The 18,557-nt window shown below is 43.8% G+C and overlaps 1 protein-coding gene across 19 annotated transcripts in view; it reads left to right on the top strand.

Moving 5' to 3' along the window:
* PAPPA (pappalysin 1) overlaps positions 1-18,557 on the top strand; it is a 361,421-nt gene that overhangs the window by 225,825 nt on the left and 117,039 nt on the right. For all 19 annotated transcript variants that reach the window (XM_083807365.1, XM_083807367.1, XM_083807366.1 and 16 more), the window contains 3 exons: positions 4,200-4,345; positions 8,677-8,970; positions 12,866-13,058. In XM_083807365.1, coding sequence (XP_083663491.1) covers positions 4,200-4,345; positions 8,677-8,970; positions 12,866-13,058 — 633 coding nt within the window. The remainder of the gene's footprint in view (positions 1-4,199; positions 4,346-8,676; positions 8,971-12,865; positions 13,059-18,557) is intronic.

Raw genomic sequence — 18,557 nt, forward strand, 5'->3', positions numbered from 1 at the left:
CCCCAGCCCAAGTGGCCAGGAAATGGGCTTGACAGATGAGACAGGCACGGGGATAATGGCTCATGTGACGGATGGGGCGGTGGCAAGGCACTGCGGGGTAAGCTACAGGCTCCATTAGGCTGAAACTGGAGCGCTGGATGGGATGCCTGTTACTGACTGAGGTCTGGGGCTTCCTGGGTAAGAGCGAGCTGCTGTACAGCACAGCTTTCAGAGCACAGGAAAAAAACAAACCCGAGCTTTGCATTGGACAAATGGGAAAAGATCTGGGTGGGAATGTACATGTTGCCTGATACAATGTCCCAAATGGCCTTAAACAGACCATAGAATTTCTATGTCTAAACCAGATTCCAGCAAAGGAGACCTTTTATGATGCACTAATAGGCTCATTAGGCTTTCTTGAGCTGGGCATGCTCACAGCATCGTATGTTTTTTCCATTACAGGAATTACACGTGTTTTGTTGTGCTTTGGGTTTTGTTTTGTTTTCCACATAGACTTGCCCTGACAGTTCCCCATTCAGGTTTATATTGGAGGTACCATCTCGAGCCAATGAATTTTATGAAATATGTTGCTGGCACTCACGGAGAGATGCATAAAGGAAATATTCTAATGACAGTTGGAAAGGCTTTGATCCCTTTCCAAGACTGCACTCATGTCTTTGAAATGCGAGTTTGGCAGTGCTGGAAAGGCTGGGCTCTTTGGCTCTCTTTGGCACCAGCCCATGTGACAGACATTATGTCCTCTATCAGGGGACCCACATAACCTTGAGAAGTGTAAGCAATGCTCGCAGATTGCGTTGGGTCAGATAGCCTGGGCTGATAACAAAGCAGCCGCAGCAGCAGGGGGGAGTCAGCCCAGTCCAACGCAATAACCGAAAACTATTTTGACCTGGTAACTGTTGGGTCTGCTGCCTGCGGCTACGTAGTTGGACATGAACTGCAAAAGTAGTTAATTTATGCCTCCTTGAGTGTAGGAATGTGGTGATGATGGATAGGGATGGGAGGTTATTAGAAACATGGGGAGGAAGGAGAGGATGGAATTCCAGCTCATGTTTTTATCTCTTACACACACACGTTCCTTTGCATGTATACTCTTGGCTGGCTCGCATGTGTGCACAGCCCAAACCCTTGCTTACACTCACACCTCTGTTCATGCACGCACATGTTCACACGCTTACAAGGGATTTGCCTGAGCTAAATGCTTTAGCATGTTTATGTGTTGGGGGTTGCAGTGTGCTGTTACAAAGGGGGTTGCATTTACTTTCTCCCAAGCATGGCCTGTTTACACCTACTCCTGTGCAGAGCCCTTACTAAAAATCCTCTTAGCGTTCTGCCCTTACACCATTTGAACATATTCTGCTCCTTCACAGACTTTCGCTGTCTAGCAGAGAAGTAGTGGTCAGAGAAATACCATAAAGCTAAGTCCAAGTGACTTGTTACAGTGGCTTTACATAAGACATGAATCCAGCCTGGGTGATGCGCTGACATTACTGGCCAATTAGTTAAATGCTGTCTGCAGTAATAACCCGTATACAGAACAGCCCTAGAGCTGAAGCACACAGCCTGCATGTAACTGACTGAGAGAGTGATTGTGGCCATGCATCGAGGATTTAAGTGGAGATTGGATTGTTTAAAAATAAGCAAAACGACAGCTGAGAATAAAGAAGTATCAGTGTAAATAATTTGAAACCATAAGAGAAGAGCGAGGATAAAACTGGTAATCTCAGGAGGGGACTTTGATTGTAGTTACTGCTACAGGGATTTGCATAGGCAATAAAGCATCTGTATCCAGAGTCAACAACTGCAGCCTCAAATACATACGGCGAGCCCTTCCTTCCCACAGTGATACAAAACACAAACATTTTTCTACTCAGGGGCATGCAACGCTTCTGCTTCTGTGCTTTTCTCTCTTGCACAAAGTATCACATTGCTCTCACGTTCTCTTACACTTTTGCTCTCTCTTACCGATGCTGACATGTGTGCAAACATGCACATTGTCCCCGCATGTGCACACATCTTCCATCACATTTCCCACCTGATACGCTTACACTTTCATTTGGAAATGCTCGCTAGCTCTCGTGTAATTTCAAACTATTGCTCATGGACACACTTAACTACGAGCCCATGTTTGGAAAAGATGTTTTCAAAGGCACAAAGAAGATCCTGGAAATAGATTAAGCACGGCCACAGATCATTGTACAGATACTTGCAGAACAAGCTGGAGGGAAAGATCTGTGTATTTTGGGAAGATGTGTTGGGAACAGTGGAGAGATGAGAAATCTGTAAAGGGTCACAGTGCTGACCTGTCCTTCAGGATGTCATCCGCATTGACTGGAAGATAAACACTGTATGGAATGGAAACATACCCTTCCATTGGTGTCCCCAAAGAGTACGTCTTCCTCCATGAGTCAGCGAGGGCCTGGGGACACCCAGCCATGAACTATTTTGGAGGCAATGACTTCAGCAAGTGGCAGGGGAAGCTATTGTGGAAATATGAATGTGTTTTCCATTGGGGAGTCCTCCAGGGAAGGACAGAAAGATCTTGGTGCCGATCCAACTCCCCTGTTTTTTTTTTTCACCCTTCTGGGAACGAAAGCCTTGCAAAATACGCAAGGAACCTTACTGAAGGCGAGTGCATTTGGTTTGTGCAAGCTCCATGAATCTATACCCATGCACAGATGGAAAGGTAGACTTAAGGAAGAAGGAATGAACTGCTCAAAACCATAACAGTGTCCTTCCCTAACAAGCTGGTCAACCATGCATGACAGTGTGATCTTTCTTTCCATTATTTCCACCTGCCAAGTGAAGAGAGCACAACTCAGTCATGTTTTAGGTCTCAATACAGCACCTCACCTATCAAGAGGCAACGTGAGCTGGAGACAGAGAACTTAGAGGTTTACTCTTTTGCTTTGGCTTTCTGCAGCTCTGCTTTAGATCCTCGCAGTGCCTCTGAAGCCGGCGTGGCACTGCAGCATGCGTTTCGGTGAGTCGTTCTTCCTGTAGGCAGGCATCGATGAAGTCTACTTCTTTCGCAGAGTGCCAGAAGTAATTCTAGTGGCCATCAGGCTTAAGGGACTGGCTTTGCTTGCCCACAAGCAGATTGCTCTGTAACCTCCAGATGTCCCAAAAGCTAAGAAACTGTGCTTATCTTGGGGCACCTAAGGAGCCTTGGGAATGTCGTGGTAGGGGACCAGCCACTCCATAGGAAATCTCTTGCAAGGCACGCTAGGTCTGTCTCCCAAGGCAGAAGGGAACCACACTATTAGGAAGAGAGGCTGATCCTCAAGCAGTGCTACGCTTCAGAGCATTTATCCCAGGGCTTTTTGTGGGGGGCAGCAGAAGAAAGAGACTCCCCCTCTGTTGGTCAGCTCTCCTCCTGGTCTGAGTCCAGAAGCTGATGAAGGAACCAGCGTGTCTTTGAACACAGGCATGACCCAGTTGTTCTGCCTTAAGGGATTTCTAATGAGACTAATTTTTATCTGTATTTTTCCACATTTTTAACACTGTGTAATTGGGAATTTGGGATGGAAGCATGTTGCCTGTCCGTAATATTTTTGCCCATTTTTAGGCTTGGTTGCTTTATGTTATTAGTTTGCAAGACTCAAATACAGCAGATCTAACCTTGTGTTGCTTATTCCCTTCTCCTTGTTACAACTTTGTTTGCTGGAAATAGCAAACTAATTAAAATAGCAATTCCCTAAGAAGCATCCTGTGTCAGGGTTAGACCCGGTGCATCTCGGCACAAATAATGCTGCTGGTGCCAAAGGAGTAATGTCACGAGCTGGTGCCAGACTGAAGACCTGAAGCTTGTTATTGTGGAGGAGAATTATAGGTAAAAACACAGAACAGCTTAGAGAAAATGCGCAAGGTAACTGCTGATATAAAAAGATTTACTGACCATAATACATGGTTAATTACACTCATGATAAATAGATTCCTATACTTATCTTAGGAATATGGACAGCTTTATATATTTACCTTGGATTTTGTGGCTGTGGTTAAGCAATGGCTGGAAGTCCTCAGATGAGATTCACCATATGAATGCAAAGTAATTGAAGTTTGGGAGTGGGTTATTAAAATATTTTGGGTGACTGATACGCAGGATATTATAAGATCTTTGCCTGGATTGCGGCACTTCTTCAATACTTTGTTGCTTTTTGTGCCACCTTTAGAAAAAAAAATGATTTTTATTTTTTTTACAGAGCATACTTAGATGTCAATGAACTGAAGAACATACTCAAGCTGGATGGATCCACACACCTCAACATCTTCTTTGCCAACTCCTCCGAGGAAGAGCTGGCTGGAGTGGCAACTTGGCCCTGGGACAAGGAAGCCTTGATGCATCTAGGTGAGTGATAAAGATGTTTCTTCTTTGTAAAGCATTCTTTTGAGGCGCTAAGAAGGAAAGACAAATATGCGCTAAGCTCTGTTCTGATTTCTTATCATTGCTCTAATATATAGTCAGGGGAAAAAAAGTATTTCACGATTCCCAGATACTGGCTCACAACCAGGAAAATATTAGGTTATAAACCCAAAGCATATTATGGTATTTGTAGATGATGTCAAGCTGAAAGTATTTCACCTTTTAAGTGAAGCTACTTTACAGGGCATTCACTCCATGAGAGCACTTTGCAAAGAAGACTTGGGGGGATAGGTGAGGGAATGCAGACAAAGGTGAATTTTTAACCTTAACCTGTTGTGTTATGATCCTTAGTTCATCACTTAGTAAGTGTCCAATTAATTTTCTTTGCAGATTACAGTTAACATTTGTTACTATTTTTTTCCACCAATGTGCAAAAGAGCAAACTGCTGAGAGATTGTATTTCTAACATGCATTTGAGTAGAACTGGGAAGAGTTTGCTACCCTGCAGATTGGCCTACATGCTTCATACGTAGTTTGCTGGCTATGGCTGTTGGAACCCCGGGGTCCAGACAAAGCTCTGCAACCTACGAAATGACCCATGGCCCTGACACCTCCAGTGGTTCTGAATCTGTCTTCCTTGCAAAATGTCATGCAAACCTCAAAAGGTTCAGAAGGCACTGTCTGAGTCTGTGTGTACTTATCTTAACTGCACCAACCTCCCTCAGGCTGCAAACCTGATCCGGTCATCTTTACAAAAGGAAGGATTCTTACAAGTTTTCCAGATGATTTTCCACCCTGTCTAGACCTTCCTAGGCTGGGGATGAAGTCCAGCATCAGCCATGTTCAGTCTTTGTGAAAGGCTGAGCCACTTTTTTCCTTATCCAAGCCCACACTGAGCAAAACAAAAAAAGATGTGGCAAATGTAAAGCCCAGAAGAGGACAGCAAATATGGTGTTTATTATTCTAAAGCATACTAAACATACATTCTAAAGCTATGAGGGCTGAACTACAACTTTTCTGTATTCAGAAATACATTACCCCAAACCTCGACGTTAACACCTCTTTATAGTCACCTATCTCTGTAGCCAAAAGGCTCCATGGTCAGACCAAGCAGTTGGAGCTGGCTGCCCTACTTCTGTTAGTCAGCATTTTATTATGAAATCCAGCTCTGCAGCTGCTCTGGAAGAAGTGTGAGCAAACTTCCCTTCCCAGGAGCCGGCACTGACACACATCCAGACAAAATCTCCTGCTGAGCAGGGCTGGAAGTGAAGCCACTTCCACTCTGCCCTGCCTCCAGCCCCATCTCCACAGGCTGGCTCCTGCTGGGAGCACCCGAAACAGCAGCTCTGGTTGCTGTTGGGAAAAACCATCCCTGCTGTTCCTACTGGAGTGAAATAAGGCAGGAATAGATCTGATTCACCCCTAAATGAGTATTTTCATAGCTTCCCTTGGTATTGCCATGGGAGGGAGCAGAGAACAAGGGGAGAACTCCAGAGCGCTGAGAAGAACCTTCTGCAAGAGGGCTGGGGCTTGCCCAAAGCCCTGATGAGTTCTTCTGTCACTTCGTTAAGCTAATTGTCAACATCATGCCTGAGCAAAACAATTTAAATTCAGCTCCTACAGTGTATTGACAGAATTCATTGACCAAGGAGAGAAAAAAAAGACGTTAGCCAACAGTTTGAAGTTGACTTGCAGTGGAAAAAAAAGTAAAAATAAATAAATTATGGCCATAATTTCCTGTCATAATAGCCCTCCCAGACCTGTGCTTGGTCTGTAAGAATTCATCTTTAATCTTTTTTACTCTCTTCTATAAATCCAATATGTACTTAATAAAAAATATGAAATATGTCCTGTGGTGCAGATCTAAAGGCTGGGATAGAGATTGTCTGGGTGAGGGAGTTTATCTTTTCTGTAAAACTGCAATTGATTTAGATTCTTGACAGCTGTGAAAAATATAAATTTTCAACAAAGGCAAAAATAAAATCTCCCTCTCCAGCTGCCTCAGGGCTGTCCAATGCCAGAACCGTTTAGCCAGCCTTTATTATGAAGGCACATCCTGCTGGGGAATTTCACCAGTACTCCCAACATTTGAAAACAAACTCTGGAAGGGTCTTAGGGAGTGAGACCCCCACAGCACAACGCACCAAGGTGCTCTCTGGGTGTGAGTGGCTCCAGCTGGGTAGAGCCCAAGCTCTGGAGGAATCAGAGTGTGTATCAGATAAAGGGGGAGCGAAGGACACTAGGAACATGGGGAGCTCAGTAGCTGCACACTTGAAGGGCTGTATACAGCTGATGAGGCTTGTGGAGAACTAGTGTGAGAGCCAGCTCAGTGTTGTGAAAAGGACGTGCAGGCTCTGAACGTGGTATAGTAGGCATGATGTTGCAGTGTGAGTAACGTTGTTCACTCTTTTGTGTCTGTATTTAAATTTGCTGTTCAATTCTTTACACTAACTGTATATTTATGCATGCACCTGTGACTCCACTGTGTGCATGTGTTCACATGTGCCCAGTGCAAAGGGGAAGTCTTTTCTCTCTTGCTATCTGTGCCTGTGTCCTTGCAAGACATACAAAGTGGTCCTTCCTCTCCCTTCAGCATTGATAATATTAAAGCTGGAGCACTGGGGTCATGTTTGGACACCGTACTTGAAGGAAAACATGAGACAACCGGGAAAAGCAAAGGAGAACAGACAGGGAGGTCTAGAAGAAGAATTGAGCTACAAGGAAAGGTTGACTGGATTAGGGCTATTCAGCCTCAAGGAAAAGAGCCTGGAGTGGGGAAGATAACGGTCTCACAAAAGCTGGTGAAAGGGGAGGAGAACGGTCTGCTCTTTGTATTGGTGTGAGGCGGGACTCGAAGTCATGAACTTAAATTGCCAAAAAAATCAATTCAGATTAGATGTGAGTTAAGTCCTCGCAGCCGTAAGAATGAGTGCTGAAATTGATTGCTGGGGAACTCGTATCATCAGAGGTTGTAAAGAGACATTAGGCCAATATATGTGAGGGATGGCATAGACCTGATTGGTCCAGTGTTGTTTTGAGAGCTGGATAAGGTGGCTTCTTGAGTCTTCTCAGTTTTATTTTCCTGTAATTCCATGGTTATTGCAACAAAAAGACTCCAGGCAGATGAGAATGAAGAGTCTATGGTGCATCAGAAGCCGGTGATCTCATCTTCCCTGTGCTATAGTCACTGATAAAGTTCCTCCTGCCAAAGCCTTTTCTCTCCTCATTGTCACTAAGTTATTAGTGTACCATACCCAAGATTTATTTTCCTGCTATTAGTTTTACAAAGCAGTCTCCTGTTCTCATGGTAGGTAATATATACAAACAGTTTTAAATAAAAGGCTTGGAAAAGTTGAGGTCAATAAGCTAAATAAAGAAAATATGAAACATATAATAAATCCAAAGGTACATCTAACAGAGCTAAAAATATAATGCTTATGATTAATTCAATATACTATAAATCCTCACAAATTTACTATTTGCTTATCTACACATCCCATAATTCACACAACAAAAAAAATCACCATTGGCTTTCTTTGCACATATTTAACAACCATGCATTTTTTTATTTTTTTTCAGAATTATCACATTCCAGGATTTCTTTTTTTTTTGACACATTAGACTTATGCATATTCATTAGCGGACTGTGCAGTTCAGATCAAACTAGGCTTTCCTGAGTGTATGAGCAGAGTGTATTTCTGACAGATACTTCAAAGCTGTCTACAGGATCAGAGCACACCCCACAGATATCTCCCCCTTCCCAGCATTGGTTGTTTTCCATTTTCTTTGTCCAGGTATTAGTTTGCAAATATTGGTGCAACTTAGTGCAATTTTTAGGGTGTATCAGAAGTCAGTGGGTTTGTATTTTACATTTACCCTGTGTAATAACGTACTGAGAGTGCTCCAGGTACGGTTTTTTTTGACGCTTGGTTCAAACGCATTGTTTACATTTGCCTGGGCAGAATCATTCCATTTCAGCACACTAAATGATCTGAAAATGCACAGTACAAAATAATTGTACATAGGATTTTTTGAGTTAAAAACCTACGAACCAAATTGAGCATAACCAGTGGAAAGACCAATAGTCACCGTGGTTTTGGTTTAGGACGTTGGACTTTGTCCCATGATTCCTCATCCTTGGGGTCCCAGATTAAGGATGAGATCAGACCTTGCTCTGCAGTTTCTCTGAGCAGGCAACGCGCTCGATTGTGCAAAGACATCCTATAGAGGATTCCATGACCTGCTGGTGAATCTTCCTCTTGCTGTTGTGAGGAAGACAAGACAAATGTAGAAGCTCTTTTCTTTTCCCTTTGCAGGTGGCATTGTGCTGAATCCTTCCTTCTATGGGATTCCTGGCCACACTCACACGATGATCCATGAAATCGGGCACAGCCTGGGGCTCTACCATGTCTTCCGGGGGATCTCAGAGATCCTCTCCTGCAGCGATCCATGCATGGAAACGGAGCCCTCCTTCGAGACTGGAGACCTCTGCAGTGACACCAACCCCGCTCCTAAGCACAAGCTGTGTGGGGATCCGGGACCTGGCAACGATACGTGTGGTTTTCACAGCTTCCTAAACACACCCTTCAGTAACTTCATGAGCTATGCAGGTACGTGGGTTTCCTCGGTTTGCTGCTGGTGTCTGTGGTTGGGTGGGAACTGAGAACAGCAATATCAGCTCTCATTTCTGCAGTGTATTTCGTATAGGACTTTTTGCTGACATGTAAGTCCATTGGTATAGGACCGGTCTTGATGGGGACCAAATTTGATGGCCTCAGGAAATCCTTCCAGTTCTGTTGTTTTTCTTCTCTGAGTTTTCCCAAACTTTACTAGTTTCATGTGATTTTCAGGTAGAAGGCTTGGGGAAGGACAGAAATGAGGCAAGCATTAAAAAAGAGCTCTTGAAGGCTTTACAGCAAATTTGACACCCTATTTTCCTGAAACCTTGACGCGTGATCTGAATCTTTGCACAACTCAAATTCAGAGGTTGTTTACCCTCTCCTCAGGAGACAGTACATGTCAGATGAATATTGATACCACCAAGACTGTGGGAATGATATCTAATGAGACACTGCTCATGCCTCTGTGAATTCTGTCCGTTCTAATACTATGTTTGTTGTTTGATTCAGATTCACTGCAGTTGAGCTGCCATCACTCACACCTGAGTTTCCTCATCAGGGTGTGAATACTGGGACAGCACCTGGATTGGGATTGCTCTGCTGGTCAAAGACTACCAGCACGGTCTACTTTGCAGGCTTCTGTTGGCACAGCTCTGTTGCTCGGGGATGCTGGTTTATAGCACTTCTACCATGAGAACATAATACAAAGAGGGCATGAGCTCCTGTGACCCCTGCCCATCAGACAAGGGCAGGGTGGGCTCCTTGCTCCTCCCCGAGAAGTTCAGGGGGAGCTGAAGGATCCCCTGTTATTTCTCAGAAGGAACAGGGAATACCTGGACTTGTATTTTTTATCTCAGGTCACAGGGTCTAGCTGTGCTGAAGGTCTGTGACACTGAGCTGACAGCATCCACAGCATTTTAACGGGGACCAATACAATCATAGCCACTGAAGGGCACCTTAATACTACAGGCAGAAACACAGATTGCCCACTCAAAAGGTCACAAGAGTGCTTATTCTGTAATAAAACTGTAGGGAAGCAAAATGTTTAATGTCATCTGAGGCACAGATTGAAATGATTTATAACATAAATGCTTTCATGCCCTTCATGGCACTAGCTAAACATGATGCTTAGTTTTCTTTTTATTTTTCTGTTCGTTTAGAAGGTGTTTTCAGGGGCAAGCATGCAAGCACTGTGTCAGCTCCTAAATGTGTTATGCACTTTGTGCATGTGGCAGGGCAGAAAGTCTCATGCCTGCTAACAGTCTGCTGGTCACTTCACACAAATAAGTCGGTGCCACTTGGGATTTACAATATCCCTCCACCAAATCTGCCTGTGTGTATGTGAAAAGGGGTGGTGCGTGCATGTCTCAGAACCCTGAGGTCTCGTCTTCCAAAGAGAACTTGCCTTGCCAATTGTCTCGAGAGTTCAGACGGAGAGGCAGAGCACAGAGATGCATATCTGCTATTGGGAGCTAAGTATGTGCTGGTGTGCTGAGCAGAAACCTTTTTTTTTTCTTGAAAAATTAAGTGAAGCGACATGATAGGTATCTCTAGAGCTCATGCATGAATCTGTTTGCTTTTCTGTTGTTGCCAGTGGAATAAAAATCGTATCAGGATATCAAATCGCTGTAGAAATACCTTTGAAACATCTAGGTTGAGGTCATGCAGCTCTAAACATCGCCTTTCTTGCCCTCCTCTTTTGCTGCTCATATACAACTTGGTCCCATTGTGCCTGCCTAACAGCCATCTGTCCAGTCACCCCCAACTTGGTAGCAAAGCACCAACTTAAAGGGTAACTTCTCTTTCCCCAAAATAGCAAGTGAGAATATCTAGGAGATCAAGAAGTGTGAGAAAAGCTTTTATTATTTTTACAAGTCCACCTAGCTGTGGTGTTCCCAAATAAAAGGTAGGCTAGTCTTTTAGACCACTCTGTATGAAAACAGCAGGAATTCTGCTTCTGAATTCTGGTGGAATAATCATCCCAGCAAAGCGTGTTGAATTTCTCTAATTATAATTTCATTTGAGGATCTCGAACCTTTCTTGAAATCGAGTGGTAAGTGAAACATCTCTCCCCCTCACCCCCTCCTGCCCCCAGCCTGTGCTGATGTTTAAGCAGATTGAGAATGCAGGTCATCTTTCTCCCGTGCCATTGTCTCACTGCTTTGTCCTATATATATTTTATTGTTCCTTTATGATGGCTATTAAGGGCCTTTGTCTCCTTCTGGGCTTCCGTGAAGAATATTTATGGCTTTTACAGCATGCTTAGGGATAGACCATCGACAATTATTGAGGTAATCCAGAGATGTCATATTAAAGCAGCTTTTTGTGAAACCACAGGGATTTGTGGATACTTTCATGCTGGTGGTGCTGTGCGTGTTTGATGAGGGGAGGTTCACCTCTGGGTGGAATTAGGTGAGAGACAGGAGAACCTGTGACCTGGGGTGTCCTTACCCCTTCAGTGACAGCAGGACAACATTTGGGGCTGGCATTTGAGCAGGATCCCAAGCGAAGCTGACTCCTTTTACTTGTGGCTCAGGGAAGATGTGGTAAGCTTTTAAATTAGCCAGCAGATTCACACTTCTATCTAGAACAAATTCATATTTTTTGAGTTTCACAGGGCATGGACTTGAAGACATCAGAGCATCTAGCAGTGGTATTATATCAAACCGCCGACTTACATGCAGGCAGGCAGCTCTCCGAACAGCCTTCGGTGACCTGCGTCTTCCCAGAAGAGCGCAGTACTTGACCTGTGCAAAACTGTCATTGTTGTTTGTGTCGCGGCAGCGTGCAGCGGTCCCATCTGGGACTGAGATTTACTGGGCTGGGAACTCTGCAGGCATACGTGGAGAAACACTGTGTTTTCAAGAGCTGTTCATCTGATGGGAAGAGTACCAGAAAAATGGTTTAAGCGTTAGCATCAAGTTCTTCAGCGTAGCTTTGCTGGGTGACTTTGCATAACATATTTATTCCTTCTGTGATTTGCACAATGGAGAATTGGTAATTTTCTACTTCTCCAGGGCATTGCAGTTGTAAAATCGTGTGATGTTCAGATAGTACTAGATGTGTTTTTGTTGCCAAACCATGTTTGAGAAAAACAGATGAAGTAAGAAATGAGAAATGGATATTTATGGGAAATTCTGCAGCAACTTATTTCTCCATTTTGAATGAATAAGAAATTTGAAATATCAAATATGTTTTGCAGTTTTCAGAAATGGATTAAAATCATAATGGTGATGGAAGTTATTCAACTGCACCAAAATTTTCCCTTGTTAATCAGCGATTATGAATTATTTTCTTAAACTGATCTTTGAGAACATTTTGATTTGTTCATTAGAAACTTTGAGAACTTTTAAGAGTTATTTAACTATTATTTTTTTTTAATTCTGGATTCTTTCAATTAAGAAAACTGTAAAAGTCCATTGCACACAGTTTGTATGAGCCCCAGTTTATTTGGTTTATCCTAGCACTAGCTGTCCTTTATCCTTTTATCCTCTCAGAGATGTTCTTTTAGACATGAAATCCCTCTAAATTCAGAGGCCCACTGGTAGCCCCAGCCCTGACCAGAAGGTGCTGCATGGAGGGTTTGAGTTTCGTCACCTGCAGGTGTCTGTCCTGTCTTGGGATGACCTCTAGGTGCTTCATGTGTGTCCCGAACCAGAGGGAGGCAACGTTTATTGGTTTATTTTTTCCTTTTCAACTTCTCCTTCCTTTCACCTGCCTCCCCAAGTGATGACTGTGGTAATTCGTTCACAGGCCATTAACTTTTGAAAGCTGCGAGGCCTCATCCTGCCCTCTGCAAGAAGCTCCCATTCACCAGGCTGTAATTCTCTCTCTTGCTCCCATCGTGACTCCTGTGTGGTTGATGCGGTTTCTGTTTTAATTCCAGATGATGACTGCACCGACTCCTTCACGCCCAACCAAGTGGCCAGGATGCACTGCTACTTGGACCTCGTCTACCAGAGCTGGCAGCCTGCAAAGAAGCCAGCTCCTATTGCAATTGCCCCCCAGATTGTGGCTCGGACCTCCGCCTCTGTCACCCTGGAGTGGTTTCCGCCCATTGATGGACACTTCTTTGAAAGGTGATCACACGCTGCTCTGTACTCCTGCACTCCATTGAAGGGGAAGGGGAGGCAGGGGAGCAGCCTGGGGCCCCGCTCCTGGAGAGCAGCTTTAACATGTGCTACACTCAGCCTGGGTTAAGGCTCTTTCTTAAATTGGTTCATATTGAGGAGGTTATTGATCTGTTTTCTGCTCTGCCTTTCTCAGCCTGTAGCACTCTGTTGAGAGCCATTGATTTGCCATGTAAAGGGCAAATCTTTTTCCATATGTTATGGGAGGAATTTTCAATCAGCAATTCTGGCCTTGTGATTCCTGCAGTTTTTGCTGCTCATGAGTACCTGTGGGCTTCAGCTCTGTCTGCACGTTCCCCCTCCTCCTCTCGCACGTTTCCTTTCCAAGGACAAGGGGAATCTTGTTTCTACTGCCGTGACAGCACAGAGCTCGTGGGCAGTGGTGTTTCCCAAGGGCAGGAGGTGCAGGACCTGGGAGAGGACAAACGCTGCCTCCTTCCCTGAGCTGCAGGTCTGAGAAGGGAATCGAGCAAGGCACAATCAAACCCTTAAAGCCCTGAATATCCCACAAGTGTCATTGTGCTGCACCTTGAGCAGAGCCTGTGGGTCACAGCATGTGTATGTGCACACGTTCATGGCTCGCAGCCCCATCGTACCAATAGTGAGGAATTAAAATGAATGCGCGGCTGCGGGCAAGAGTTGTACCACACAACAGTTCACAGCCAAAACCACCCTGCCTCAGGCACAACCTGAGCAACTGGGCAGTCTTCAAAATACACGGGTGTCCAGCACAGAGCTGGATGTGCTGTGGGAAGAGAACTTCCTAAGTAATCAACCATCTCGCATTGCCATTAGCTCACCTTGGGTGTTTGCCTGTCCACTCCATTTCTTGCTCTGTTATTTTACAGAGAACAAACTTTAAGTGTCCTTCAGGACTGTAGCAATGCATACTGCAGGAGGCCAAATTTACAAGCATATTAGCACCCAAACAGCTGTCTCAGCACTGCTGCTTTGTTCAGTGAGAGCACCTTGAAAGCCGCTATCTTAAGCATGGGTGAAACTCCTTCCAGCCCTGCTAGGACAACGTGGCCATTTTGGTGTCCAGCCTGTACTTTATGGGAGTAGGCAGATAGGTGTCATTTTCTGCTCAGAGGAGATTTTCCACTTTTATGGCAGATTAATATAGGGGATGGGGGAATCAAATTATATCAGGAGTTGATAAAGACAGGGCTTGTGCTCTGAACAGTGCTCAGTATTTGTGCTCAGTATTTGTTTTAATTGCAGTTTTGCATCTGAATCCTTTTATTCCCTATGTGTGAAAACGACTTATGTGAAGTTCGGAAAATTAATTCAGAATTTTTTGGCCCATAATCATTTTTAGGTAAATTAAGTTTCTCCAATTTAATTTAGATTTCAGAAGATACTGACTGTGCGTTAAATAAATACCATCTGCCTCTTAAAACACACTGATGCAGAGTTAATTGTTATGTAACCAAATATGTCTTTATTACATATTTCTTATAACTCAATCAATATGTTCTTAATAACTCCTAGTTAGTTGCTTCTTAAATGACATACAGTGGATAGCCTGCTAAATCTAAAATTTCATAACAGAGTTATATGTTAAGTAGTGATTTTTTAGAAAAAATATCCTTTGGGTTTTCAAATCCGTGTGCTGTTTTACTGAAGAGATTTAAAGAGACAGTTTCAAATACTTTGTGTCCAATTCCTTGTTAAAATGGGATTCTGAGTACTAAAAGATAGAGAAATGTTGCTGTGACCATTGTAAAATGTCACTGAAATCTATAAATTGCCCTGTCTAAAACAAGCCCAAACTTCTGATGTATTAATCAAAACACATGTGATGGTAGCGTTGTAGTGACTAACACAACCCATGTGCTAAACTCCCAGTACCTGTGTGTCCGGCAGTGCCTGGATAGATACGTGCCTGTATCAATTCACAAAATTGGGTCACTGTGCAAGACAAGTAGGAGGTAAAATTGGCCAAGTATAATCTTATCTGTGTGTGGGAATACTGTAAATCTTCGCAGATATTTTTACACAAAGTGCACACCATGGCCCAAATTTTACTTGCCTCACTTGAATGAATAAACTCATTCACTTCAATGGGACTATTCATGTAAAAAACAGAGGACTGATACTCAACTGCTGAGTGCCTTGGGCCTGGTTTCTAATGCTCGGAGGCCCCTTCCATGCTGTTTTGACAGTGTAAAAGGGCCTTAAAAGGCTGAATGGCTCTGGCTACATTAGCAAGCATTGTGGCCCAATATAAGTAGATCTCTAGCGCAAAACAGTCGTTAATGAAGACCTGACGTCAACCCGGTAGGGGCTTCAGGGGTGTTTGCCTCAGCCTAGCTCGAGCCTGGTCCTGTGGCTGGGATGCCATCAGCTGGAGCACATCAGGTGTGGTCCGGGGGCACATCTTGCACTCCGGCTTCCAGCAGAACAGGGTCCAGCTTCCGAGCTCTGGGACTGCTCCGAGCGCTGCAGGTGGGGAAGATGAAGAGTTTCACTTCAAAAGCTCTCTCCCGATCCAAACTACAAGGCTACTGGAGGTGCACTCCGTGCAATTGAAGTCCCTTTTGTTCTCTAGAGCTGTGCACAGGCAGTGACCTCTGCTTAATGAAAGTCAGGAAGGAAAAACTTAGCCTTGTGTTTAAAAATGTAACCCTGGTCTGGCTGTACGTGTGGGTGAGGTCCCAACAGCTCTGTGGCTGCAGGGGGATGAAGCATGGAGGTAAAGGGCCCCGTGCCTCTTCCCTACTTAGACGCAACTGTCACATTGCCACAATATTTGGTGCTTTTCTCTTAAGGCCTCAGTTCTAGAAATTACGTGATGTCCCTGAGTATTGTGGTTGGATGTGGCAATCTTGAAGGTCTTTTCCAACCTAGGTGTTTCTATGATTCTGTGATTAATTATGTGGCTCTGGGGACAGAGAATACTGCTAAGTCGCAGTTCTTGTGGGTCTGGGGGTGCCCATCCTGTGTCCTCATGCCTTGGCTGTGCACAGAAGTAAAATCTTCCTGGCAGACTCTCCTTACCTAGTTCATGTATAGAGCTGATGGGTGCTGTATTGCTCCAGAGAGTCATTTACCTGCATATAAACTTGCCAGCATGTGTTTGACCCTAAACTCCAGCAGCTGGTTGAACTTCTAAACATCTTTAGTAATAAAATACATCAAACCCCAGCATTTCTTCTTGTTGCTACCTATGGGATTGGAATAGTTGCCATTCCCCATACTACCACACACACAAAAGAAAAATGAAAATGTCACATGCGCATATAATAATATGTGATAATGAAATAATAATAGAGCCAACAAAACGAGTGAAAACAAGTGAGAAGAAGAAAACTCTATTCATTTCCTGACTGCATCTATTAGATGCGTTCATCTGCTGTCGCTAAGCATCCATTCATGCGCCTCCTGTTTGATATGCGTAGGCGGGATGTAAACAGTTATTGTAATAGGGCTCTGCAGCAGATTCTGCTTGGACAGAAAACTTTGAATGCATCTGCTCTTCCAAGTTTTCATTGAGGTGACTGTATTAATTTCCATGAATCTGATGCTATCTCATTCTTAGCAGGCAAATATTTTGGCCAGTATGTTTCCCAGATCTAGATGGCTGGGCTTGATAATTGCTTGCTTAAATCTTGCTGGAAAGTTTCAGTGCCTTGGGGGGGGGGAGGGCACTGATACTGAATTCCAAGCAAGCAGGTATAATTTAGTCCGAAAACAGGCATTGGTTACCGAAAGGAATGACAGATTTTTACTGGTTTGGGATTGCCCACTAAACTGATGCCAGCCCTGATGAGAATTGCCTGTTTTTCACTAGTAATCTTTATGTTTTGAATCCACCTCCCTGGAATATCATGCTGTAGGAATTAATTCCTCCTGTGCTCTGAACTTCAGAAGCTGGAATTTCCCCAGTACTTGGTTTGTTAGAAAACAGCAAAGTCTAGATTTTCCATTACCCTGCACTTTGGGGAATCATGTGTACCGGTGTATAAGGTGTCAGATATGCTATCGTTCCTAATTAACAGCGTTCTGAACCATTTTATGCTCATTTTGTCTTGCTGTCAGTGGCTACATAAGGTGTAAGGATCTGGCTTAGCTTTTCATAAGCCTGTAAATACAATTCCATAATTAGTTTTGACATCCATGGCTGTTTGCAGGATTTGTGTTCAAGAGTCTGCAGACCAAAATCTTTAACCCAGGAGTCATCCCCTGTGTAACTCCTTTCAGCCAGTGGAGTTACATCAGGGTTGAGTTTGGCTCCCAAACTGGAAAAGTAAAAAGAGAAAGTTTGCTCATAGCCTTTCCCACATGATGCTCCTTGTGATTTCTCTTACCTCCAAGTCCTTGCTGGTAAAAAGGAAATGTTTGTCCATAAGCCTACAGTTTTTTCCACCATGGCAGCCTGTGATGAAATTGTATAGCTGCTAATTTGAGTAAAAAGCAGTCCTAATTGTGGAAACTTGGCTTTCAAAGCCCTGTCCTCATCCAGGACCAAGCACTAATGCTGGAGTCTCTTTGTAGAGAAACTGAAATATTATTATTGCAAGGATTTCTATCCTTACTGTTGGTGGATGTGTCTGAAAAACAACTGCACGATAATAATCCTACATTTTGATTTCTCGGTCCCATTTTTTCCAGATTCTTGATTTATTTTTTTTTTTGCATATACTATTTAGGCATGCTGAATTAAGCACTTAAACCACTGCTAAATAGATGGCTGAGAGATGAAACAGGGAGGTGGTATCATACCAATAATACAGGTGGGTGAAGTGAGACAGAGAACAGAGAAGTTATTCGTGGCATGCCCAGGTTTGTTCATTATGACTGGTACAGATCGTGCAAGGAAGATCTTTGCCTCCCTTCCCTCTGTTCTACCCCATTGCCACACTTCATCCTGTCAGATGTTTTCAGCAGGTGCATCCCTCTCTGCGATGTCTGCTGGTTCAATCCTTTAATGTCTCTTTGCAGGGGTGGCGGCAGGCCATACTGAAATGGATACGAGTTTTACCACTGATTTCATTCCAAGTCCCCCCTGTCGACAATCCCTGCTTCCGCCTAATTAAGCCAACTGAACTTGACTTTCAAATAGATCCCTGTCAACAAATAGGAGATGCTAAGCCATAGAGCAGCTGAGCATGTGTCGTCCCTAGCACCAAAAGGAAACAAGCCTGGGAGGGCTGGGGGGGTAACTTCGCTGTCCTCTTCTGCCTGAGGATCACAGTGTCCTTTGCAAAGCTATGCTGAAATCAATCACAGTGGGAGATGGTTGAAATTTGCGTGTCTGATTATAATAATTGATGACTCCATCCTTACTTACTTGGGGTGTTTAGCGAGTGCACTGTGTTGTGCACAAATTGTTTGCCTAAAACTTCTGTTCTTTCCTAGTTGCATTTGTTCTCTTAAGATCACTAATTCTTTCTTTTGTTTTGGGTGGGCGTCATTCGTTAAAGCAGAACAATGAATTAAGAA

The sequence above is a fragment of the Anser anser genome (genome assembly GCF_964211835.1).
Source record: "Anser anser genome assembly, chromosome: 21".
Classification (NCBI taxonomy): domain Eukaryota; kingdom Metazoa; phylum Chordata; class Aves; order Anseriformes; family Anatidae; genus Anser; species Anser anser.